This window comes from Anoplopoma fimbria, chromosome 4, assembly GCF_027596085.1.
Source record: "Anoplopoma fimbria isolate UVic2021 breed Golden Eagle Sablefish chromosome 4, Afim_UVic_2022, whole genome shotgun sequence".
Lineage (NCBI taxonomy): Eukaryota > Metazoa > Chordata > Actinopteri > Perciformes > Anoplopomatidae > Anoplopoma > Anoplopoma fimbria.
The window spans coordinates 8,278,078-8,305,327 of NC_072452.1; the positions used below are offsets into that span (position 1 = coordinate 8,278,078).

At 42.6% G+C, this 27,250-nt stretch overlaps 2 protein-coding genes across 5 annotated transcripts in view; both read right to left on the reverse strand.

Annotated features, from left to right (window-relative positions):
• Positions 1-414: 414 nt before the first annotated feature.
• afap1l1a (actin filament associated protein 1-like 1a) lies at positions 415-23,180 on the reverse strand. 4 transcript variants are annotated; one of them, XM_054597276.1, is made up of 19 exons: positions 23,145-23,180; positions 9,546-9,671; positions 9,301-9,384; positions 9,072-9,151; positions 8,517-8,655; positions 8,284-8,379; positions 7,950-8,167; positions 7,643-7,822; positions 7,396-7,479; positions 6,767-6,842; positions 6,430-6,549; positions 6,103-6,314; positions 5,832-5,977; positions 5,636-5,708; positions 4,987-5,101; positions 3,069-3,236; positions 2,222-2,397; positions 2,001-2,123; positions 415-1,291 (listed from the first exon to the last, which is right to left on the reverse strand). In XM_054597276.1, exons 1-19 carry the CDS (start codon positions 23,164-23,166, stop codon positions 1,265-1,267), a joined length of 2,265 nt encoding a protein of 754 aa, XP_054453251.1. In that variant the 5' UTR covers positions 23,167-23,180; the 3' UTR covers positions 415-1,264. The 4 variants fall into 4 exon arrangements, with proteins under 4 accessions (XP_054453251.1, XP_054453250.1, XP_054453249.1 ...); XM_054597275.1 differs by lacking the exon at positions 23,145-23,180 and adding an exon at positions 13,490-13,613 and having other exon boundaries at positions 8,517-8,652; XM_054597274.1 differs by lacking the exon at positions 23,145-23,180 and adding an exon at positions 13,490-13,613 and having other exon boundaries at positions 7,950-8,164.
• Positions 23,181-23,899: 719 nt separating this feature from the next.
• The window catches only part of ablim3 (actin binding LIM protein family, member 3), a 39,407-nt gene continuing 36,056 nt past the window's right edge, over positions 23,900-27,250 (reverse strand). Inside the window, exons 19-24 of the mRNA XM_054597263.1 lie at positions 26,647-26,676; positions 26,226-26,281; positions 25,896-25,962; positions 25,779-25,786; positions 25,569-25,649; positions 23,900-25,123 (exon numbers count right to left, since the gene is read on the reverse strand). Of these exons, the coding sequence (XP_054453238.1) occupies positions 25,010-25,123; positions 25,569-25,649; positions 25,779-25,786; positions 25,896-25,962; positions 26,226-26,281; positions 26,647-26,676 (356 nt within the window). The 3' untranslated portion in view covers positions 23,900-25,009. The remainder of the gene's footprint in view (positions 25,124-25,568; positions 25,650-25,778; positions 25,787-25,895; positions 25,963-26,225; positions 26,282-26,646; positions 26,677-27,250) is intronic.

Sequence of the window (27,250 nt, forward strand, 5' to 3'; positions counted from 1 at the left end):
GAGCAGTTGAGATAGGAACCAGAAATTCATCTTTGTAGCACACTCTGTATTGAAAGCTATAATTGATCATGTAAGAATGGATGGCTTCTAACATTTTAACATGTAGAAGTGACGATACAAAGCCTGTATCCGTCTATTTAATTACAATTCCACAGAACAAATGAGGATGAGTTAACTAGTTGTAAACAATAGGCTGCCTAAACTGCATTGGATTGCCTTCATTAAGTGGCTGCTGTAAATGTGTGTTTTCCTTTTTCTTGTTACGGCTGTCATACATGTATGAAACTATATATTTACTTCACAGCATATCATGTGAAATTAAAAAGTAATAAGTCGGTGACTGAGAATGCAAAGTAGGTCTGTACTGTAACAATTGATTAAAGGTCACCTGTTTGAGAATAAGACACATTTATTATCCCCTTATCCAGGTAGGAGAACAGTAAAGTGCACAAGTCAACTACAGGTTCGGCAAAAGAGGTGATAAAAATAACATATGGTGGAGGTTGTCCTACTCAAAAAAAAGGTTGATTCGTGTCACCGAATAGCTCCACTTTGTTAGTCACTCAATCATCTCCAGCAGGAGTATTTAAGTATTTTGGAATGTGCCAAAAAGAGTCTTTTTAAGAGTTTTTTTTATGCAGTGTAGCACAGCTTCAACCTGAGAGGAGAAGCTAATAACACACTCCATGGCACAAAAGTGAACACCTCTGACAGGTATGACTAGTGACGAAGATGAGAAAGAAACGTATAAAAGTATAAAACATAATAACAGTAGTCAATGCTCACTCTGTACAGGCAGAAAAATATAAAAGGCACATTGTGGCTTAAACTACCTCCATCCACTTATTTCCCAAACACATCACATTTCTCACATGGCACCTTGAATATTAAACATTTCACCGTATGCAACACCGGATGAGAACGCATCCCTTGTCGCCTTACCATTATAACAATATGCAATGTGCTTTTCAATCAACTTTTCTTATGTCTTTCTTGCACAAACTCTCTGCTCTTTCCTACTTGGATACAGACAGTGAGCAGTCCTTCCTCCCATTTGGAAAAAGTCCTTTTAGGAAGACAGAAGAGTAAATATTCAGTGAGATGTACCTCCACCTAGTGGCTGATTTCTTTCATTACAGTTCTTTTCCTCAGTTGGAGTCTGTGCTCTGGTGTTTTGATGGGAGGTTATCCTTTGGTGGTACTAAATGTCACAATAGTCAGATATCCAGTCATTCTTTCTCCCGTCCTTTCCATGATGCTGCTCTTAGGTCTCTTTCTTTGACTCCCATTCCTGTGAAGGATGGAACATATGTCAGTGATTTAGTAAAAAAGGTGGAAATAAGGTCATTATTCCAAGAAATCCACTTAAAATGATGTGTCAAGTGGTGAGTAACAAGCTGCAAGAAAAACCTAATAGTACCATGGAAAACACACTTACTATCTGTAAGACTTAAAGAAATGGCAATAATGACAAAAAAAAAAAATCAAAACTGGAGCAATACGATAGGCTACCTAGCTTTGTAAACAGAGCTTCTTTGTGTTTCTTGTGAATTATTTTGAGATAAAACAGAAACAGCATACAATTTAATATGAATGAATTCATATTTGAGGTATATTATTTGACTGTATTGCTGCAAGTTACAGTTATTGTCACTAACTTCATCAGAAAAATTCAGATAAGTCAAAAGATCGAACATGGAATACTTCTATAAACTGTTCTTTTTTTGTATCATTTAGGGAGAAATGTTGTGAATATCAAACATCCATGTGTCGCGACAGAATGCCTGGTACGCTAACTTGTACCAGGCACTTAATTGTGAATGTCCAAAGTGACTGTGCGAACACATGCAGACTGTCTCTCTGTTTGTGTGTGAACTGTGAAAACCCCAATAGATGACGACACATGCTCCTGTGATCCCCCTGTAAAGCCCGAGAGAGAGAAATCTATCCTAGATGACAGCAGGCTGAGGAATTGTTCAGGGAGTGTCTGTGAGAGTTACCTTTGCCTTCTGCATGACGGTTCCTGAAGAAGCATAAACAGATAGAGGTCTCCGACGCATCTCTGCTGCACAGTTTACTGGTAAAGACTCACTGTAGATATTCTGCGTCTTTTTCTTGGAGGCCTACACAAAAAGAAAAAGTAAATAAACAACGTGTAAGAGGGCAGAAGTGCATGTAAACATTCATTAGTGCGTCTTACCACATAGGGCAACAAACGCACCTTAAATGGGGGTTTAGCCTCAACAGGTGTGCCCAGCGCTCCACCGGCCAGACTCTTCTTGAGGTTTTCTTGGACCTGAGTCAGCCGGAGCTCCAGGTCCACTCTCGCTGCTTCTTTATCTCGACAGGCGTCCTCCAGCTGGGACACACGCTTGTTCAGGGAGGACTTCTTCCTCTCTGCTCCACAGAAACACAGCGACAAACACAACACAATAAGACAAACAAGGAACTGAAAGGTAGATTTTTTATTTACAAGTACTTTTGGATCTTATTTAGACTGTCAGTACTAAGTAGAGTTTTAGAGGGCTTTTAATCGACTAGTTTAGAAAGACTTTTGTACTTTTTATACTCCTACAGTTTTGATACTAGTTGATCAAATTGAAATTTGCATAAAAAACCTGTGATGAGTTTATGGATTGTGATATATTGATATAGATGAAACTACATAAAAGTAGTGAAAGATGCCTAATGAGCATTTGTCATTCATTTTTTACTTGAATAATAGTGTGTTCACAATCTGGTAATCTACTTTTACTCTTTCACCACTGTCGGCAGCATACAATGGGACACTCAAGAAAATAAATCCTATTTAGAAGGAATTTTCATAACCACGTTTTGGGTTTTAATAATAAAAGCAATTAGATGTTTTATTTATCCCTGTAGGGATGTTGTCTTCTCACACGGCCCTCTAATAACGGAGGTCAGAGTGCAGGGTCAGACACAGAGCAGGAATACAGAATGTGCACTTAATGTTCAAGCCTTCTGATTAATGTGCAGACAAATACTCAGCCTTCAAGTTTCAGTTTCCGGATATTGCTGTCTGTCTGTTCTGCTTTGTGTCTCCTTACCAGAGGCCGTCTTCAGCTCCTCCTTCAGCTCGCTCTTCTCTTTCCGGAGGATCACGAGTGCATTTCGTATCCCATCCCTCTCTCTTTCCAGCTCCACTTTCTCCTTTGTGTATCGCTTGGCATCCTCTTCAGCTCGCGTTTTCCCATACCTTCCATACTGGTTGGCGTCTGGGTGGAGATGTCAGAAGAGAGCAAAGGTGAGAAAGGGTCAAATGTGCAGGGGGTTATGGGAAGGAGACAAAATCTCACAGCGATCTTTCTGCCTGTCCTTATTAATGTCACACTCCTCGCGTGAGGATCATGATGTCACTCCTACGCTTGCATGAAAGCGTAGCACCACATTTTTACCCTTTTATTCATAATTCAGACAAAGAATTATGGGAGGAAACACAGATACGATGCATGAATAAAATATAAACACACACACCCACACTCTTGCAGAGGGAGAGGTCAAGAGGCAAGACAGCGGATCTAATGTGAGTGTCCAATAAATCTCGGGTTACATCCTGAAGCTCTCAGCCTTGGAGAGTACTGGCTCTTTGATGTGTCAGGACGTCACAGTGAAGGCCTGTGAAACAGCACCGAGAGGAGCACCGAGACATCCGACCACGGCGATATCACGTTCCTTAACTCAGGACGCTCATCTCATTTTTTTTGTATGACGGAGGCCAACTGACACAACGGAGCACATGGGAGATGTGAGTGAAGAGATTATGGACGGAATGCGAGAAGATGATTGAGAGGACAGATGAAAAAGGCAAATTTTGAGCCAGATAAAAGATCAAATTTTATGACTGTCTGTGATTTGGTACATCACTGAAAGGATTGTGTGAAGAGTGTAAGCTGCAGCAGAAGCAGAGCTTTGCAATCTTACTCCTGTGCGACTATATTAAGATGGGCCATCTGTATTTTTCTTATTTCACTCGACGGGCAGCAGGCTGCTACCCTTATCTTTATTTATTTTATTCTTGAGAGAGACAGATGGAAAGCGGAGAGGTGCGTGAGTCTGAATAGAAAAATATTTGGCCATACTGTACAGATACATCTCAGCTGTCTGGTTTTGGTTGTGCATGATATTGTAAATATTTTAGATAACAATGTAAATGTGAAGCTCTTGATTGTCGATCCGTCATAAAGCCTTTAATACAGTACGGATCATTGAAGTGCCTCACAGATATTGGCAAAAAAAGGAAGGTGTCTTGTGGCTGATGGGGTGCATTCAACATTTCGCACCATTATCAAAGGGGTTCCACAAGGATCAATTTTTGTTACTCTTTACTTCACAAACTATATTATTAACCGGCGGCATGTACTTATTGTAGATTTGGGAGTGTTTTGATTGTCCGTTTCCCTCAAGCAGAGATGAAGAGCATCATATTTTAGATTTCAGATTTGTGGCAAGTTCACTTCTTTCTAACGCCACACCCAAAAAGAAATTCCGATGCCAACTCAAGTGACATCACTTGAGTCAGCATCTCTATCCCTTAGACATGAGTAGCACTGTCTCCTTTCTTATTCTTTAGAGCACTCTCAATAACCTTCTGAAGTATCAAAAAATGTTTTACCCCACATAGTGCTTTAGAAATCAGTAGAGTGAAGGCCATCCCAGGGGAAATAGACTTAGTTTTTCTGCTCCTTACCAATGGAAGAACCTTTAGAATATCTGTGGGCTTGGCACAATATGTTTCCCATAGTTTGTCTCTATCATTGAAACACTAGTTGATTGTGATTTTTTTACTTTATAACCTTGCCCTTGCCTTCACTCAGCTGTCTCTTCGATAGGGCACTCCTATAACAGAGTTCTTGTTTCCACTGCATAAATAAAGATTTAAATCAATCTATCAGTATATGTCATGAAAACTCAGCATCACTGGAGGAACAGCAATGCTGCTTTGGCAAACCAACTAAACATACTTACTTGAGCCCGTTCGTTTGAGGGAGACTAGAGGCTTGGTTCTGTCAGAGTCGCTGCTGGAGAAACTTGAGCGCCGTTTCCCTTGATTCCCAGACTGCTGCCTGCGGTTCTCCCCTGACTGGGTGGAGTAGAGAGGGGTTAGAGGGGACATGACAGATGTGGGAGGATGCACAGAGAAGGATGAGGAAAGACGGAAAAAATAAAGAAAAGTTTGTATGTTAGGCTAAGCAATAGACTTATCTTCAAAGTTATTGGTTTGAGACGTCTGAGGTGTGTATGTTTGTGGCTCTAGGTGGTGAGAGGCGTGTGTTTAAGTGCATGTCAGTGGGGTTAAGAAAGGAGTTTACAGGCTGTAAAACCGCCATGACCTCTTGCCTTCCTGTCACCAGTTTGATCGCTTGGTCTGTTTTTTTCCCCTCCCATGCCCACACACTGCTTTCTCTCTGGCCTACAAAAAGCCGTCATTGATAGGCATGTAACAGAGCTCTGTCTGTCTGTTCGGGTGACTGATTATCAGTATTATATACTGATATTCAGACAGTGACAGTCCTCTACAGCTGCACAAACACAGCTTCTAATCTATATATATATGTAAAGCATAACTCATCATTTTTAACTGAACTTGAAAACGTTAGGAGCACATGCTTCGCACCTGCATGTCCTCATTAGGGACCTCATCATATGTTCTGGAGTCTGTGTGGGTACTGGTGGAGGATGTGGCCCACCTAGGACCAGAGAAGAAGGAGAAATGAAATCCACATGAGGACTAAACATTACTGCGTTGGTCAGTGACCTTGCTTTGACCCGTCCAAGTAAACCAACTCCTCCCCCCACTCTGTCTCACTCACAGGAAGGAATGCCGCGCAGCGTCGCGGATGTTAGCGATGGTTTCCACGTCAACGTAGTCGTAATGCAGTGACTCTGGATCTGTCGTGGAGCCCGTCTCTGCCAAGAGGACGCCCAGCCACCTCCCAAGCTCCTCAGAGCTGCTAGCCTAAAAAGAGACAGAACACATCGGCTTTGAATTCTCAATTCACGCAATCCATTAGACCCATTGTTAAAATAATAATAAAAATGAGTGCTGTATTAAAATAAGGAACAAAATTCTCGGTATTTCACCTCCAGAGCAACCACCTCCGTGTTGTTCCGTATGATTCGGAAGGCAAAGGGATGTTTGGGTCCCAGTCCCGGGACCACCTCGCAGCCGTGGAGGGGAATTGAAGGCAGGGAGATTCTTGTGTCCCCTTTGTCGTTGTAGAAGTGCAGGGAGCCTCTGCACACACAGCACCACTGTTCCCGCCACACCTGATTCACCAGCACCGACACGTAGCCTGCATGGTGAGGAGGGGAAATGAACGATGATTGAAGACAAATGACGCGTTTGGAGATTTAAGAGGTCTCGAGACCTAAAGAGATCTAATCAGTGTCAGTGAAGTGGGGTCTGACCTTGTCGAGGGTCCGTGTACGAGGTCCGGGGATCTCCTGGCCGAGGGGGCTTCTTCTTGGAGAAGCTGATGATACGCGTGATTTTACGTCCCGCAGCGAAAGCCCCACGTTTCACCTTGCCTGCATCAAAAAATGTAAGGATTAAACAGTTGCTTTTTGTCCCTATGTATCTTTGGCATGTGAAAAATGTAGATAGAAGGTATGCAAAAAACATTCACTACACTATAGGAAGTAAGTTATGTAATGAAAACTGGACAAACTCATTTTCTGATGACTTAAGACTGATAGCAAATAAAAAAAAGCAAGTTATATTTATTTTAACAAGCTGCTGTCTCACCATTCTCTCGGCTGTTTTCTACAGTTGACACACCCACACTGTCCGAGTCTGATGTGTTCCTCTCTGCAGATAGCCTCTGAGGAAGAAGCACATAAACGAAGGTTTAGTCATCAACAGTGGAGCTTAGTCCTACACGGGATCTGTCTGTCTGCCAGGACCAAATTACAGCTAACTTGTCTTAATTAAAAGCTTAATAACTACAATTGAGAAAATTTGTTAACAAGCTCACATGTATCTGCCTCTGGATTATTTCATTCTTTCACATAATCGCTTAATTAGACAAACAGATTTATCCTCTGCCTTTTCCTCCTGTGTTTTTATTCATGAAAGGCCTTTTGAAGTTAATGTTCTGACAGGTTGGTAAGCCTTAAAGAGGACGTGCCTGCTCCGACACTGACTCACCACCACCACTATCATTGCTGCCTTAACATCCAATTGCACAACGTAAATCCTCTTTGTTCTGCAAGTCAAACACAGGTATCACTGTTTACTACGCCTCAACAGGCAATTGTTTAGGAAAAATTGATGGTGACAACAAAATTGCTGCTTGCCACCAACTTTTCCTCACCTCAGTCGTAAAGGTGAATTATGTCCCGGGGCTAAAAAAAAAACGACAGGAATGTTCTTACCTTGTCAAGTTCAATTTTTCTTGGAATGATGGGGGACGCAGATTCCTCAGGCCCGCCGCTCTGACCGCTCACCTCTCTAACAACCTGGGGGGGGGGTATTTTACATGTGTCACTCTAGACAGTACGTCTTGAGGTTTGCGTGTCCACATCGTGAAACCCTGCTTCCAGCCATTGTCGACAAGATGGATGACTGTGTTGCAAATGTGTGTCCCTCAATGCAAACATGGAATTTCAAAGTGGAGCTCACCCTGAGCCATCTGTGGGCCTGCTCGTTGCTTTGTACAGCCAGCACCAGTGCATCTCCATTGGGTAGGGTGAAACGGAGTTCATGGTGCTTCCTCTTGCTGTCTTTGGGTGCATAGACCACGGTGCATTGGGGCAGCAGCAGGTCCACATAGGGGTTTGTGTCCTTAGAACTCTTGTAGCACTGCAGAAAGGAAGACATTTAGGATAATGTTATTTAAGAAAAAGAGGAATTGCAGAGGCTGCGTATGCTTCCTGAGGGCATTATTGCGTGCTTTCCTGAGTATTTAATCGAATGTACAACTTCCCACCTGCAGTCTGTTCTCCCGTATGACGGTGAGCTGTTTCGCCCACTGGCCAAAACGTTTCTTGCGCAGCAGGAAGGCACAGATGCGACAGTCCCTGGCAGGAGGCATGCAGCTCTCATCCGAGGGCCACTGATGAGTGAGCCGGACGCCAGGGCTCCTCTCTTCCTCGTCCTCCTCGTAGGACTCGTAGGAGCTGCTCAGAGCATCAGAGTCGTTGTCTGCTAGGGCAACGACGGGGAAGAGAAAGTGCGTTATTTGTTGTAAAAAAAAAAAAAAAAAAAGCACGTTCTAATCTTTAATATTATTAATTTGGGGGGTAACATTGTTCTCGACTCACAGGAGTTTTTGCGGTGCGTGTTTATGCAGGTAGTGGGGTAGTTGTTTTCAGCATCTTCATACCCATCCTCTATAGAGTTGGGAGGGCTAGGCCTGACTGAAAACCAAAAGAAAAATAAATCCCTAATTACTCCTTTACTCCATCATGCACTTAAATGCAACTTTGTAATTACAGACTCAGAGGTTTTTACAGCAAAAGGACACTGAGTTCAGCAGAGGCGGGAAGATGCTGACCTCGTGTGATGATGTACTCGGGCAACTTGCCAGGACTGAGGGGCACAGCCTCCTCATAATACTCCTCTGGAGGAGGTGTTGTGGGCAGAGGGGGAGGAGAGTCCGCTGAGCGTGGGGCTGGGGAGTCTGTACAGTTCTGCTAAGGGAAACATACAAACACAACTCTCAAATTTCCTTCATCACCATGAACTATAGTTTTTTTCCACAGCCAATGAACTACATCATCAAAGAGATACAGAGCAAATCCCTCAAAATGATATCCATAAATTAGACACATGGGCTCTGGGCGGACCCCTATATCTTAACTCTTGGAACAGCTTGCAGATTGATGAGCATGTGTGCATGGGAAACCCCCACAACATGGAATACAATCTGTGTTTTCCCTTTGCTCTCTCGGCACAAGTCATTAAGAGGTGAAAGACTCCTCTGCAAAGTTGGATTTGGATGAGAGCTGAAAAGATGGACAGCAAACATCCAACACAGACTGTGTCATATGTAACTGATATTTATGGAAAGGGGGGGGAGTTAGGAACTGACTATATCTGGGCCACTTGCCTGTTTTAAAGTGTCAGTCTGGGTGTTCTTGTCTTCTTTTAGATCATCTGTAACATCCTTGAGGTCTCCAAGTTCGCAGTCTATAAGAGACAACAACGTGCATTTAAACAGATACTTAAATATATATATATATATATATATATATATATATAAAGAGAACATGATATTTGTAACTCATTTATATAGATCGATGACCATTTTACAGCCACTTGTTGGAGCTTCAACTCACCAAATGTCTCAAAGAGTGACTCTACGAAGCTGGTGCCATTTCTGAACACTGCTGAGTTCATGTAGATGTAGTCTGTTCCTGAAACTGCAGGCAAGGAAAAATAGATTTTTAGATGTTGAGTGCATAGCACATTTTTATTATGTTTTATGTACCCCTCAGAGAGTTTACATAAAGCCCAGACAAAACAAGAGAATGAAATTAAAGTACAGAAGTCACTTCATCAATCCTTCCTCCTCCTCACTGACCTGATGGCTGCATCTGCTGCAGGAGGTTCCACACGGAGGTCTTCTTCTCCTGCGTGGAGGAGCTGAGGTTCTCCTGGTCCAGCATCTTCAGCAGGACGCCCAGCTCACTCACCAACACCTCCATTGCTGCACAGAGCGGGGCATAGGTCAGGGGGGTGCACGGCTTCAGTTTATCAGTAGAGGGCAAAGGTTAGACGGACACGTCTAAACAAACCATAGGGGTGTATGTCAAAGAGCCTCTCTCTGCTTTGCTTCCTCTGTGTATTTCTTTCATTTTCTGTCACTTTGCTTCACAGTTTGTCAATATCAATCTGCCACCTTATCACACAGTCTCCCTCCTCTCATCCTCGCTCAGTTACAAGCCAGACTAAACAAGAGCAAAAGGCTGGTGTGGCAGGAAACATGTTTGCTAATTGCTCATTAACCCAGAGAAAAAGAGGAAGTGAGGCTTCCCAAAATAACAAACCTTGAACAGAATTAGAACAAACATCCTGCACAATGAGCAAAGAAAACCAGCGTTTTTCTGCAGCAGCTCTGAAAGTTTGCTTGCTCAGACTTTGGCACAAACCCAAGCTTCAATCAACTGTCGCTCTCAATGCTAAGAAGGTAAATTCAGCGCCCTGCAAAAGCCTGTAAAGATGTTGGCAGAAATATAAGATTCTGTCAAGAATAACTGAAGCGCCACTTTACAGAACCCAGAGCAGGCCAAATGTACCAGCAAGCACAGTCTCACGGCACCTGATCTTTATCTAACAGCGGAGAGATTTAAAGTGCAATACACATACTTCCCAGGGATCCCCTGGTTCTGTAACATTCTGCATGTACTAATATATGTTCCACATCGCATGTTGATCTGGTCCACTCCCTGTTTTCAGATCAGAAGTTAAATAAACCGTCTCACTTCCCCGGCTGCTGGATGTCCTGAGAACAGGTCTGCAACTTGCTGCTGATGTGTGTGTGTGTGTGTGTGTGTGTGTGTGTGTGTGTGTGTGTGTGTGTGTGTGTGTGTGTGTGTGTGTGTGTGTGTGTGTGTGTGTGTGTGTTTGGATTCCTCCTTTATCAGCAACTCTGCCAGACACAAGCAAATGGCACCAGCCAGCCAAAAAATGTTTCTCCCTTCCTTCTACTGTTTTCATAGCTTCCTTTCTATTCATTCCCTCTGCATTGTCGTATCCTGATGCACACTTCTCTTCCTCTATAATCCTGAAAATCCCGAGCCAAAAACCTGACGGCTAGCTGAGTCAATGCTGGCACACTCGTCTGCCTCCCCCACTTCCCACTCCCTCCATCTCTTTCTCTTACTCACCCACCCTCCACCACCACATTTTCACAGTCCATTCGCATTAGACCTGCTGAACCGTGCGTCTTGCGGGGGTCAGCCACGGGACAGCTGCTGAGCCAGAAAAGTATTTTGTTCGGCGGGCGGTCATATGGCAACAAGTAAACAAACACAAAATACACACACACACACACACACACACACACACACACACACACACACACACACACACACACACACACACACACACACACACACACACACACACACACACACACACACACACACACACACACAGTACAGGTATGCTTGTATGATGTGTGTTCAGTGGGGCGTGTTTAAGGTGAACTTTGCTGCACCTGTCAACAAGCCAGCCTGTTGTGTGAATGAGTTTAGGCAGAATGTTGGAATATTCACTGTATCACTGACACAGCAAGCTTGCATGTTATCACCACTGACAAGTAGAAGTCTTGATAATCTGGAAGATGAATGTGTTTCTAACTTTTTTTCTACATTTCAGACTGCTCCCATCCCTAAAGACTGACATACTTTCCTGAGGTGGGTCTTCCTACGGGCTTCACAAAGCTCTGCCAAGGTTACAGTCAAGAGTAAACAGAGCTACAGTAGGTGTGTGTGTGTGTGTGTGTGTGTGTGTGTGTGTGTGTGTGTGTGTGTGTGTGTGTGTGTGTGTGTGTGTGTGTGTGTGTTCGCCTGCGTCTGTTCCACCACCTCTTTACTATTGCGGTTTCCTTCTATTGTTAAAAAAGCCCCGCTCACGCTCTGAGAAGTTGGCATGAGGAATTAATTCATGCAGGGACCTGGAATGTCTCCTCATTAAGATCTGATTCACCCAAGGGAAATAAGGAAGTGGGGGTCGGGGACGGAGAGGAAACTCATGAGAGAGGGATGTTTTGGCCTGGGCGAGTGTTGTCTCTCTGCCAGAGGTTCCAGCTGTTTAGAATCTGGCTGCAGCGCACCGCTGGGCTTCCCCTAACCTAGGGGAAGACAGGACCTTATCCACAGCATGACTCATTCACGGCAGAGAGAAGATGAAATTTACACCAGTCAGCATTAAATCAAATTTAACTGAGAAAATCGAGGCGTTGCTTTCGAGGAGTTGGCGTGAAGCAAATCACAACACTAATGAAGCTATTTCACTGTTTCACTTGGACTAGCGCTCTAAAGAGCCAATTATCTAAATTTGATGATTACAGTGATAGTCCGCTTGTGCCAGAATGAGCAAAGAAAGATGACTGCTTAGTATTTGGCATGTGAGGCCTATAAGACCACCCTTAAGTACTGGACCTTGCCTTCATTATGAACACCACACTACTCACATGAGATCTCGCACATCTAAAACAGCACTTGATCCTTTAAATCTCTGCTGCAACTGTGTGTGTGTGTGTGAGTGTGATGTGTGATGTGTGTCTTTGATGTCTTCAGAAGCCTGATAAAACAGATTGTGAGCCGTGCACCTGTGGGAAACCGGACACAAGCTTGAAGAAGATAATAACGCAACATGAAAACTGGCTTATGCTTTGGTGAAATTGGAATATTTGCAGCTACAAGGACATGCTGATAACTTTACTTTTTCATCCCTCAGAGAAAACGTAACAACATTTTAGACACAAACACAAAGGATGGGTGCAGGCAGTGCACCGCGCAGGAATGTGGTGGGCCTATTCAAAGCTCAAACATTTACCTCCTCACACTTGTCCGACAATTGCCGTTAAACACTAGGCACATTCCTCACCTTGTTAATAGTGCAAGACGCTGCAAAAGAAATGTCCTTGTGTCAGTGTGCAAACGTAGTGAGGCAGAGACGGGAGTTTGTTTAACAGTGCAGACTCTGACCTTTAAAAAACAGGCTTGCGTTAGCAGACCTTCTGTACAATCTGATTGAGGGAGTGAGAGAGAGAGAAGGGAGGGAGAGGGAGAGAGAAGGGGAGGGGGCGGCGGTGGGGGTGAGTAATGTCAGCGAGTCGAGCACCTGTGCTAACACGTCCAACGAACCCTGATATGATGCATAATGTGACCTCAATCGGGTGCACGGGTTTGTCCCCATCCCTCCCTTTCATGCCGAGGGCTTTCTTCATGCTGAGCTTACTTATCTTGCCACACACACACACACACACACACACACACACACACACACACACACACACACACACACACACACACACACACACACACACACACACACACACACACACACACAGACAGACAGACACACACACACACAGACAAATCACAGTATGTCGAAAAAACGAGACAAAATCCAGTCATTCGGCAGCAACTCTGTTTCACAATATTATTGCAGGCAGACATTTCAGCTTATCACACAAGAATTTGCATCCCACAAAGAGTCTCTAGTGGCTTAAAAGAACTTACAATGTTTCACCATTCTGAGTCTGGGTGGCAAACTGATGCTTTCTCAACTATTCAACATTACTGCCTGTCTTGAAAATCCAGCAAGATGGCACGATGCAAACATCACCTGATGTCTTGCATTCAGTCTTATGTTTACAGCGCCTTCAACGCGCGTGTGTCCTCGCATTGTTCCCTATATTTACATATCTTTGCAAATCATAGCACTTCCTTTTGCTTTAGATACCTGCTGTGTTAACATCCTGACAAGCTACAAAGGTTTCCCTTCAACACCTACCCTTGACAGCAGTGGATGAGAGTCCCACCATTTTCCAAGATTACGCAGGAGACACACCGGTTCATTCATACACCAGCAGATACTGCAGGAGAGATTCCAGAGTCAAAGCCTCTCCGTGTGCTTGGTCCTGTGAAGTATTTGTGCTGGAGGTGAGCTACAGTGTTCTTTTACCTCTCCCTTCCTCCCTCTGATCTGTTATCTCCCTCTACTTCCCTCCCACTCAGCCTCCCCTCCTCTCTTGTCTTGTCTTTTAGAGGGGGTGGGCAGACTGTGGTGGTGGTGCTCTCTGTGTGTGTGTGTGTGTGTGTGTGTGTGTGTGTGTGTGTGTGTGTGTGTGTGTGTGTGTGTGTGTGTGTGTGTGTGTGTGTGTAAAGCCCCCTCCGCTGTAATCCAGGGGATCGTGTAGCACCTGGGAAAAGGCTTGCTGTGTAAACACACACATGTCGACTAATAGCTAACCCGCATTCTTTATTCCTTCACATTCTTTCCCTCTATACATTATTAACCTTTAACTAGTTGCACATAAACGCTGCCATCCAGATGATGCCAGTGAACCCATTGCCATGCCAGCGACAGCAAAGGCATTGTACTTCTACTTTACATCAGAGCATCTCTAACAGGGATACTTTCTGATGAGGATACCAGGAAAATGTTATCAGTGAAGCTGACGCTGCAAGTGTATGTATTTTTGTTTTTACCAAAATGTAAAGATAAAGACACAGGAGAGATTGAGTGAAGGCTTTGGAGTGGAGGTAGAGGCAAGTTGAGACTCTTCAGTGTTACACGTGGATGACTTGTTGCCTTGAGGTGGACTCATGTGCCCCAACAAGATGCGACACGCTGCCTTCAATCAAAAAGACACCAACGCTGCACAAACAAACCCATGAGCACAAGCAGACAGGTACACAACCACAGGCACAGCAATGCAGGACCCCACACGCACAGACAAAACACACTGCTTCTCCTAAGTGGAGGCTTTCACTGTATATCAGCTGTAGAATGACAACAGTGTCAGCTGGCTGTAGGCCCGCCTGGCGCACAACAACCCCATTGAAGACTTTTTAGTTAAAATCATCCACTTTGGGAAATATGCTTTTTTTTTATTTTTTTTATAAATGTTCTTGCTGTGATCCTGATGAGAGGATCAATGCCACTCATTTCTGTACGGTCAACAGGAAAATGTTTAGCTTAGCTTCACACAAAGATTGGAAAAAGGGATATGATGTGGTAATGCTAGTTATGCTAAGCTAAACTGACTTCATGTTTAGCAATCACACAAGACAATGGTATCAATCTAACTGTATAACATACTAACACGTATTAGTGTACTTATACAAAAACAATACTTTTTTTGCGATATGTTAATTATAGATAAACAAAAGCATGTTTTTCTACAACTCTTTTTATATCTTTTTTTCATTTGACACAAAAAGCAAACATTTTAATTTGATAAATGATGTCCAACTGGCAAGATTTTTGATTTAAATCAGATTAAAGAAAACAAGACATCGAATATGACTAGACATTCATTTTCAGTTTTGGTACCTAGAGTGTTCAATATGGGATGCAACAGATGCATTTTGGTCACTGGCAAAAAGTTGTTGAGGTTAGAGACCCCCCCGAGCCAAAAAACCTTCAAAAACAGGAACATTTGGAGAAAAAGAGATGGTTGATGTTAAACAATACCAATAGAGTTAACCGTGATCTCAATAAGGAACACTGCAGAAATACCCCTAGACAATTTATGATTCATGAACACATATAAAGAGGATTTCAAAATTCCAAAGGTGGAAATGGAAAAAGAATTGCCTAACACAGGAAGTAACCTGACCAACTAATTAGATGCACAGTCAGATACATTCCCTGAGGCATTTCTAGTGTTTCCCAACTTTTCCAAAATCCTCTCGTTCTGTGACAAAGGCCTGACACACCGTGAGCTAGACTTGGTTATGGCCCGACAAACCACTCCTTACTGTGACTAAATGTGAACTCTGACCTCTTGAGTAAAGCTGTGAAGTCACACTCGGAGACCTAGGATGCCAGAGGAGGGATGGGGAAAGCACACCGTGTTGTAAAAAACATCACTATTTCATTACTTGATGACCGGTACAACAGCTCTCATATGTTGGAGTAAAAGTGATGCGTTCAGGACAGACGTATTCAGGTAACTCTTAAACAAGACGGACTATTAATCTAGAAGATAGTTGCGTTTTGAGTGGCACTAATCAAGTCCACAGCACAAAACATAGTTAAAAGCAAAAAGGGGGCAACGCCTGCTAGACGAAGCTGCTGTGAGAAACTCCAAACGACTGTACCATCTGCGTCTCCGCAAGAGATCAGTATCTAATGAAAACTGCTGGGCTGTTCTTGGAAGTCTCCCCTTCCTTATTGTCTTTGGACATGTTGGATATACAGCCATTTCCCAACCTGATCTGACATGAAAGAGACCTGCAGGTTACTTTGAGGTGTCCACACACATAGTGTGGGCGTCTTTCTTAAGGCCAGCTGAACAATATGACCCCGCAACTTTTGAAAGGAAATGAAAAAACGTTGTTTTTTGTGCGTGAAAGAGCAGAATCTTATCTCATGTTAAGTGAGTCACAAAGGATTTTCAGTTAAAAAACAGCACGGTTCCAATGTTATCTTCATGACATGCGAGGGTTATCTAAATACCACCATCCAACTCAGTCATCAAAGCTGGGTCATGTAGGTTTTAAGGAAAAAGAAAAGCTGGATCATAACATTTAGAAGGGAGATCTGTCTTATCACGCACATTAGCACTATATAAGTCACTGAGGTGTGTGTAGACATCACATGCTAACAAAGGTGAGGTAAGGCAGATGACCAGATGTGCTCGAGGTTTTTAATTACATTAAGAGCTGTGCCAACACTGTCGTCTCTCAGCAGCCCGTGCCCTATCATGAAGAAATCCCCCTCACGCTCTACTCCTCCATCAGATTCCAGGCATTTCCAAAGTCTGATGCTTCTCCTCTCCCCAGCACGAAACAAGTCTGGGCATTCACGAGCTGATATCACCGGATGTCAGGACAGGTAAACAGAGCTGGTATTGGTTTATCAGGAAGAAATCTGTAAGTTGTGACCTAGCTGTCTTTTTGCAACTGTTTGGCCTGTGCATTCCTTATTTCGGTTAGGATTTTACGTGGATGAACGCAGACTGAATATGAATTCATATTTCTGAATGGCAAGTTGCCATCATCAAATAAACCGCTCCAAATAAATGCTAATGTTGTTCTGTATCTGCTGGATGTGTAAATAGGCGACTGTTTGCTAGCAGGTTCTATGAAGAGCCTCAGAGAGCGATTTGGATCTTATTCCACATGATGCCAACAAAACACTTTTCCTGTCCCACATCAGTTAATGGGCTGACGGACTGCATGGGGATGCCCCACATGCTCCCTATAGAGATGGACTTCCTCCCTTCTCTAATGACATCACTTATCACCTCCGGCCTTCTGTTTCCTCTTCCTGTCAGCTGACCCGCTCCCACTTTTACTGTACTGTCTCCTGTGACCCCATTCTCAATGCACTGTCGAGATCCTAGACTCGATAGAATTGAACGGGGCCCCCGCTTCTACAGCTGTATTTCAAAAGGGATGACAATATAATGGAGCTTTTGAATGTGCCATTATGACAAAGCTTTATTTAGCTGCTGCAGGTAGCCCACTAGAGAGTGAGAATGCCTTTCTCATAGCTTTGACATGTACATTTATCATGTGGGTGGACATTTCAGACAAACATACAATGATAAACATACGTACAATGTAAAACTAGCTGAGGTCGGGCAGCAGGTGAGGTGAGCATGTGGAAAAACTTATTTGGTTCAGATAGGGTCGTAAAGGTGTACAAATTAAGGGGAGAGGGGAAAAAAACATGTTTTCCCCACTGTTTTTATAGAGCAGCAGAATATGCTCCAGGTTATCATAAAACACAGCAGGAATTTCATCCCACACCCCATGATACAGAAGTGTACGCACAAGTACAATAAATACACTAGAGATGGAAACAGTCCAGGGAAATTGTTGTTTCAGAAATAATTGGCTGGTACATTAACTTTCAGACTGACGAGAAAGCTGATTGCTAACTTGAAAACACCACTTCATAATCTTAAATTAGGCAAGACCTAAAGCATTTGTAGCATGCATTCCACAGCACAATTACTTCCAGCTTTACATCTCGTTTAAGTCACCCTAACGGGAAGCAAGGTAAAGATTAAATTCACCCGATCTTTGCAAATATTTGTAGACATCATCTAAATGGGGGTTTGTGTACGTATCCAATGTCTTTACTACACATTTTCTATCTTGAAGGTGCATCCTCACTCTTTTTCTAATTAGGCCACTCTAATGAGCTCGTCACAGAGAGAGAAATGTACTCAAAGTCATCAGGCCTCTTAAGCGGCTGGGGCGTCTCCATGGTGATGGAGTGGGAGAATTATGGGTCTGTGCACTCCCACACCCCTGTTTAAGCATTAACTGGCTTTTGAAGGGCAGCAGTGGAGCACAGAAGCTTTTGATGTTCAGACACACACACACACTCACACACACACACACACACACACACACACACACACACACACACACACACACACACACACACACACACACACACAGACACACAGACACACAGATACCCATGGCTTCACCACAGTTGGGTAATCTTTGTAGCAGGGAGCTGCTATCTCAGCAGCGAGAGAGTCAAGGGCCCGAGATAAAGGTCAGGTTAGTAAAGCAATGCTGTCCATTTTCCCATCCAACATCCACTAAATTTATTCACTGTCCTTTTGCATTATTTTAGAAGGCTTTAGCCTGGGATCAGATCAATAATCTTCGTGTGACAGTGTTCCCTATTCCTCCTCCCAAAAACACAGTTAATGTCAGATTCATCCCTCCTGTAGTCCTTTACTCACCACTAATAGTATCAAATCTATTGTTTCATCAAATGGGATGTTGAGCAGTGTGACAGAAATGTAAAGTCGGATTTTCCTGTCTTTCCCAATGCATTATGGGATAAGCTAATCTCCCAAGTGACCGTGAACAGAAACAAATGCAGGTATATAAAGTGGACAGATGGGTAGAAGTCATAGAGTAATAGCACTGGGCAGGTGGCTACAGTTGCGTCTGGGTTTTTCCTCAATATGGACTCAGGTCAAAGGTCAAAGGTCACAGGGTTGACCAGCATGTAGGGGATGTCTGTCTCCTCAACCTCCTTCCCCTCTTTCTCATTGTTTCATCTTCTGCTCTCTGATTTATTCAAGTCTGAGATGGCACAGAGGGCTTGAGTCAGCCTGCTGCCAGACAAAGGCCCTACAGTGCAGTCCGTATTATTCAGATCCCAGATCTGCCCTGAGTCCTATGAGATCACCACAATGCTATGTCTCCCTCACAGAAAAGTATTCACACACTGAGAAAGATGCTATGTGGCAAGTGGAAGCAGTGCTTTACTGATGTTGCACAGACAAGGGTAATATACACAGAACACACATGCATGCCTGCAAACACGCACGTACACACACGCACACATACGCACACACAGAATCAGTCATACTTACACAAAAGGGAAAAAGGAGCTGCTTTGTCTCCATTTGGGATTTTTCGTGTTTATGGGATTTTGACCGGAGCGGAGCGCTGTCTTCAGTTGTTCACCAGAAAACTAGGGCACACTCTCAGTGTCTTCTTGCTGTTGACTGCATTTTATGAAAAAGTAATGCACTCACTATCTCAGAATTCTGAGGAAAAGTTTTAAAGGATTTTTATTGTTTCACTTGGCCTGGAGGAGAGCGGATGGCAGCTCTGGAGACGAACCTTTAGTTAGTGACTGTAGCAACTTGACTCCAGCCGGTGCAAACCCCATGGACAGAGGGCCCCACCTCACTATCTGCTGCTAGGAGACCACTTCACATTTAGCCAGTGCCATCTTTACTGTACCGTTAGAACTGCTAAGCTGGATGCAACCCTAAGGCCAAAAATTACAATTATATACCTGTATATGAATCGTATTTCAGTGCTATATATTAAACCCAACTGAGGTAAGATTACTTTTATGCTAACTAAGACTCTCTCTGCCAAGTCTCTACAATAAATCAGAATTTTTGCTGTGAGTATCTTGCTTGTACCTGTATGCACACACACCCCAGGCAGAGTCACTTTTCACCCTCTGCAATAAAAGAAAACACTCTATAGACGCCTGTTGTAATGTTGTGCAGCATATCTCCGTGGAAACCCTATATAAACAGCTGTGCAGATAATGACCATTGCCTATGCACAATGCAATGCACACACACACACACACACACACACACACACACACACACACACACACACACACACACACACACACACACACACACACACACACACACACACACACACACACACACACACACACACACACACACACACACACACACACACACACACACACACACATATATACCCTGCACATCTCTCAGACATATGAATCATAGTGATCTCCTCATCACCCCAGGGTTAAAGAGGGGAATTCCACTTCTTATAGGGTTGGTCCATGCATGATGGTGCATATCATACTCTATGTAATATAATGTATGTATGAGCGACAGCATGTCTGCACACTAATTGTATGGCTAAAAACTCTTGATAAAGTCTGATAGGGCAAGCAAAACGAGGGAACTTATGAACCTTATGTGTATAATTAAAAACCAACACATAAGGGAGATTCCCTCTTCTTATATCTCCTTATTATTATAGCTGGTGTTTCAATTGGTTAGAATAACACAGCATTTACCAAGCGCTGCAGAGAGAGTACACAGGAGCTCCAGTGGAAACAGCTTCACAACAGTCTAGTAGGGCCAAGGGATCTACGGAGAGCTATTTAACAATACAATCAAAAGATGTCATTTGTATATTTAAATGAAGGAAAACATTGAAAGTCGATGCCCAAACCATCTGGAATTCACTAAAAGTAGCGATGAAATCACCCTGAACCACAGGATGAGCTTCTATTGTTGTGAAGGCTACCGCTTCCTTGGCCTCCATAAGAAAAGCTGTTTCCATTCGAGCTGTTGATAGCGTTATATTTCAGTTAGATTAGCGATAACAAAGACAGTAAAACCCAGGTTGTTTAAAACACTGAAATAGTCTTTTAAGAATGATATAAACTTGAGAGTAAATTTTCTTTCCACAGACTCTGCTTTGTGAAAATGCAGATAACAGCGCACAAAGTAATGAGTAACATGAATGCACTCACAGGGAGGTCACTGGCCACTGGCGAGATGACGACAGCAGCCTGCATTTGAATTGTGCTCTTTTGCCCCGCTAACCCCTAACCACTGACACCATGTTTTAATTCAGCTTTTAACAATTCAATTCCCTGTTAACTCTCAAACACATGCTCCATAACCTCCACAAGCCTGAACACTTATCTGAATCATGAAAAAATAAATAGTTATTCAGAGCCATTGGTTGCTTTTGTGAATGACAAATATGCGAGGGGACACAAATTCCTATAGGCGCGCGCGCACACACACACAAGCAAAATCACATTGACACAACACTCTTTTCATAGATTTCACAGTGGAATGTGGATATCGTAGCGAACCACCTCATTAGAGGAAGGACATGGATGGTGTAGGGATTTTCATGCTCATGCAGCAGACTTGTGCTTACATGAGCAGTGTTAAATTGACATGCATCAGTGTGGGGGCCATAGCTGATCACTGTTGTGTCCACAAGTTCTTCCATATGCTCCAGAACGACCTGACAATGGCCACGATTCATCATAACTGCTGGGCTAAATCACAGACAATCCCACCACTGCAATGCATCTCTGCAGGGACGGCCTCTCCCCTCTCACACCCAACCGGTGCTCTGCTGAGGCGACCGTGGAAACAAAACCTTTATTACAGTGCTGCTCCAGCTGGCTTGGATAGTTCATGTTAAGAAGCTCAGAACTGTTCAAGCTCATACCTGCCTCTTATCAACCTTACCAAGCTTGGAACGCCACACGGCAAGCTTTGAAAGACAGAAAAAAGGAACTAAAACAACCTTTGAGATAATTAACTAAAGAATGTAAAGCTTCACTTATCAATGTTTTTACATAAACAGTGGGTCAAATGACTCATGTATATACAGTAATATACTTAACAATCAATTGGGGGAATTCTAACGCTTGTAGACTTATTTAGGACAATTCAAGGAAAAGTGATTTAGCAGCAGCCAATCAGGGGATTCAAAGACCACCAACAGTAGTGTGCTCCCCAGGGATCACCAGCCGTCAATGTGTGCTTTCTCCTGTGGTGATAACACAAACACAAAGCTCAGATAGAAAGTCAGTCAGGCAGAATTCCTGTGTGTTTGTATATGTGTTTGTGTGTGTTGAGAGAGACGGCAGGCATTTCTCCCAACCGAAAGACCTAAAGATACTTCCTACTTTGAATGTTTTGTGAAGCTACACACCAAACACACTGTTAATGTCCACAAAATCCACATACACTGACAAGGTGAGGACGGATGGAAAATTAGTAAATCATGGGCAGGAAAGGCAGAAGTGACATATGTGACTAAAGAAAAAATATTTTTCTTAAAAAAGGCAAAGCGGCTGTTAAAAGGTACTGGGAAAAAAAAGAAAATACCGTGTATGAAGTTTGTCCCATTTCCTTTCACCTCTGGTTAGTTGAGTAAATATGTCCATTAAGTTGGATGTTATAATCACTCTCACATGTTTACCTGCCTGGCAGCTGGCAACAAGTCTGTGAAAAGCACTCTCAAGTCACTACAGCTCTAAAAGCAGTAACTTGATACAGCAACATCAGCTGAGTTGTACAAAAAACATATCAAACAAAGTTAAAGCAACTAGGAACTGAAATCATTACCTCAGTATTGCTGAGTTGGGTCACACTGTTAATGCTGTTACCTAGAACATTGCAACACAGACCACAAGGGCGGTAAGTGTATTTGTTTTTTAGCTACTATGTGGAAAAAAATATTGTACTGTGCAGGGGGGTGAAACTGCACCCCTCCCAAAAAAAAACAAAAAAAACACATGGGGTGGAAACACGTATTTCTTGCTTTTCAACACAAAAGCACTGGTGCTCTCCAGAGATTTCTATGAAGAATTATTTGCTGGTGGTGTCCAATATCAAACAATGAGAACCATGACCACCTCATCTCCAAACATCTGATCTCCACATCCACATATTTGACTTGACTCAGGATGAGTGAGCTTCACTTTCTGTAACAACAATCAAACTTTAGATGAGCACTTGGTTCTCTGCCTCTCCAAGCAAAGCAAAGCAAAAGTTATTTATATGTTTAAAGTGCATAACCATTGTGTCTTAGATGTACAACAGGAGGGGGGGATTACAGGGGAAAGGAAGCGTCTCAAACTGATTCACAGATAAAGAATAGAAATGTACTATGAGAACAGACATGCAGGTTAATCTAACTGTCTGTCTGAGTGTTAGGGAGCCTCAGTGAGGGTGCTGCAGTCATAGGTGAGGGTGGTAGGAAACTCACACTGGGAAAAAAGGTAACATATCAGATAAACATGCATATATAAAAATTAACCTTTGCAAAAAAAATAAACCTCACTCAAAAGTATTCACAGAACCAGTCCATCATGTTTTGCAGAAGTGCTTCAGATTGAAAAGTAAACTTACATTTGGTGCCGGTCGTTTCCATTCCTCTTTTGACGCTGTCCATGTTACACTGAGATGTTGCAATTTAATGCAGGCCCATCAGTGAGTGAGTGAGGGAGTGTGTGTGCGTGTGCGTGTGCGTGTGCGTGTGTGTGTGTGTGTGTGTGTGTGTGTGTGTGTGTGTGTGTGGAGCCGCCGCTGTGGGAGACACTCGTTACACTGTACAGATGCGCTGGTCGAGAGCTCTAGGCGCTTTCTCTGCTGGGTCCTAGCGCCCGCCTCTGCAACGAGCTACCTCTACAGCTCAGAGCCAAACAGGTGAAATGATACGTTCAGGTAATGAGGAGTACGTGCCTGCTCGCTTTTATTCTGTTGGAAAGCGTAATACAAGCTTAAAAAAAAGAGTGGAAACAATGAGACAGGGTGCTGTCCAAACAAAACAAAATACTAGTATTATATAGTATTATATATTTAGCTTAATTTATAGTGTACAAACACAAGAAGTGATGTAAAAGCAACTTTTGCAGGCCAAAATGGCCAAACTTTTGTCAATTCTTTACACTTTGTTTTTTGTACAGATTTAACCAACAAGGTAATATGGATACGTGTCGGCAAACAAACTTTAGTGTTGCTAAAATGTCAAACAATTCCTTTAAAAAAGATTCACAAATTGATGGCTCCTAAACTACGAATCAAAAAAAAAAGAGACTGAATTTGTTTCAAGTTTAATTTTTAGTGACAAAATGAACAGTATTCAAAGGAAGTAAACTCTTCAACAACCCTGGATGTTTGTCAGTATGTTAAATACATTGCAGAGTGTTTCAATGTGAGTGAATATAATCTCTGTAGCTACAAAATTATTGGATTATCATTCTAAAAGAGTATCAATAATCGTGAGTGTAAATGTATGGATGACTAGTCCTCACCCTAAAACATTTAGTCATCGTTCTATTGCAACGGGGCTGGAAAAAATGGAGCAGGATTGACTGAATCTGTGTTTCCTTTATCGATTTAATCTACTGCATTGCACATCATTTTAGGTTACGATACAGCTGCAGAGTGAACTGCATCTATTGGTGACTTTTAACTATTCAACCAAAACATTACATGGAAGTGATCTGCTAATCTGTATATCTGCATTCTCACTTTGGTTTTAATTTGCACACAAATCAATGCAGGTCACGCATACAATTGAAAAACAGTTGTTTCCACATCGGATTGTTACATGTTTCATTCTATATAAGTGTGAACCAGAGGGACACAGTATTTCATGTGACAGAGCAAAAAACAGGAAACAGGTAAATAAAAAGCATCCTTATAAACCAAAGCAAAGTGATGCCGTATGCTCACTCACTCATTTTTCTCATCTAATCATTCACACTGATAAAGTGTCATAAATGATATCTACATTCTACTCATTCAGATTGCTGGTGCTGCACACTCATAACTAAGAGAGCATAACAAATAAGGCAAAGCCAAAATTCTCCTCTTTATGTTTTAGTACTGCGGCTCTGGTCACGGACATCCCCACATGTGGCCTTATAGCGGCCCAGTAATGCCTTCCTCCATCCTTCAGGCTTAAGAAAAGCACATCACTAATGTACTACACTCTCTATTGCTTACACACCAATCCAGCAAACTGTCACAGTTGCGCTGACAGCCATGTAACAGTTTATCAGTCCATCTGTGCATAATGTCTCCGAGGCCTTCCATCTGTATCTCTGGTAGGACCAGAATTTGGTTCGTCATATGAGGAGGTCTAGAACAGGTTCTCAGCCGTGGCAGTGAAACTGAGCACAAGTCTTAATATATCTTTCTTCAGCTCCTACGGTCCGTGAAGTCTCACGCTCTAGTTATGGCAGTATTCAACGGACGTCAATAAGTTATTAAAACAGTCGGGCCTGTTTCTTGAGCTCATTCCTCTTCCACAGAGCCAGCCGGTCAAAATCCTCTACAGTCATGCCAAACACTTGCAGGAACTCCTCTGGGGACAAGTGACGCTGAGAGCACAAGGATATAGAGATGACACACAGTTATCACATCATACCTGTTATTTTTATTGTACCCAATTAGTACATTCCTCTAATATACTATTCTTTTAAACTTGGCCTTAGTTGCCATTGAGGTCATCAAGGTTATGATGACAAAAATAACATTTTAGTTTTTTTATTTTAAGCAAAAACAATTGAATGAATGTAAAAGTAAGTATTTTCAACCAGCATTAAATAACCATAATGTATGGAGATAAAATTGACTGAATATAAGTGTACATTTTAATGAATACATTTTTTTGGAAACCTAAGTTTAGTTGGGTTTTACAGAGTCTCTTCCGCTGTGGGCATAGCCTTTGTATTTCTTAAATCCTGGCTACACCTATTGTCTTTAACTAGACCAGGGGCGTCTTATTCCCAGCACAGTTAGCCGAATGGCCCATTCATAACTCACCTCCAGTCTGGCTCTGTCTACATCTTTGGGCAGCCTGTTGCGACCCCTGGTGGTGACAATGAGCGCCTCGTAGGGGTAAATCTACAGAGAGGGAATAGCAGCATGTGTCATCAAACTTTGGACACTTGGTTACATTGACACTGGGATTATTCAACATGCAGACTGATGAACATGGAATGAATTGTTCGAGTGAATTATTTAAAACCTTACCTTGTATTCTGCTGGGAGGGAAGAAATAAAATTAGGTCAGTACAATAGAAAAAAAAACATTGAATTAATTGCTTCAATCTAATAAGTGGTAGGTGTTTTAAATCCATATTAAATTACCTCTGCTTCCCCAATTGACCTCACTGCCACTGTCATACTGGTACTGGTAGCAATCAGCACTCTGAGGCTGCAGGTATAGAGAGGAAAAGCGACTTAAACATACAGATATGCTGGCATAGTTTTAGCCTGAGATATGTTAACATATGTAATAAGATAAGGGAATAACAACAGCCCTAACAATACTCAATTCCAGACTTGATGTTAATGGTAGATTCATACAACAGATGCATATTTTAAAGATGTCAGTCCGTTCTAAAATAAGGCCCCAGCCTATATAATTAATACAGCTAATCACTGTTTTGTGTCTTGTCGTGTTCACTGTGGTCTCACCCTCTGGATGCCGTTGCGTCCGTATCCTGGTAGCGAGGCGGACTTACAAGCAAAATCTAAAATAAAGAAAGCAGTAGTAAAATATTACCATAGTCAAACCAACAGTTTCTTTAATGTCCTATTATTATTTTCATGTAATTTGGAACTTTGGAATCCTATGATCAGTGCCAGGTCAGTGCCAGAAGATGGGGCTGCTGACTAACCCAAAAAATCCTTCAATTCCATATGTGTGCACGTAATACTGGAGCTTTGTTGATGTGAGGTCACTGAATCCATGGCAAACACATCATTTATCCAATCCAATTCTTCATTCAAAAACTACATGTGAAACAGCTACTCATTTGAACACCCCTTTTAAAACCCAGAACTGAGCTGGTCTACATTGAGCTGAATAATTCTGAAATAATTTTAACAAACTCACCACTATCAGCGCTGTACTGAGATCTTGGAGCTGAAAAATAAAGAGATCACATAGTTACATGACATATGCTTAAAAACATAAATGCTGCAGCATTTGTCATTTGCCCTGTTCTAAATTTTGATGGACCCCTCAAAAATATTTCGGGTAAATTGCTATAGAGATTTGACAGCTATGAACGAAAAGGAGCAAGTTGGGTACCCAACAACCCCTGGGAGAGGCACAAAACATCAAAGGGCAATAAGGCAGAAAGAGGCCAGGCAGGACTGGTTCAAAGAAGAAGGGGATACATAAAAAATGTAAAAACAACAAAAACACACTGCACGCTCCACCGTCTAATCGCGAAACACAGCTTGTACGGTTACAAGCCTTTTGTTGCCTTTCAACCGCAGCCAACTGAGTCCCGTTCAGTTGTGTCCCCTCCCATCTGAGAAACAGCTTTAATGAGAGATGTTACTGCTCATAAATAAACCAGAATATGGGACACCAGCTGTGAGAGCGAGATGGTGAGATAGATATACAGATAAATGGATGGATAGATAGAGAGATGGAGAGTTATCAGAGTAGAGACGGTCATCAGGATGATAAATAGAAGAGAAGAGACAAC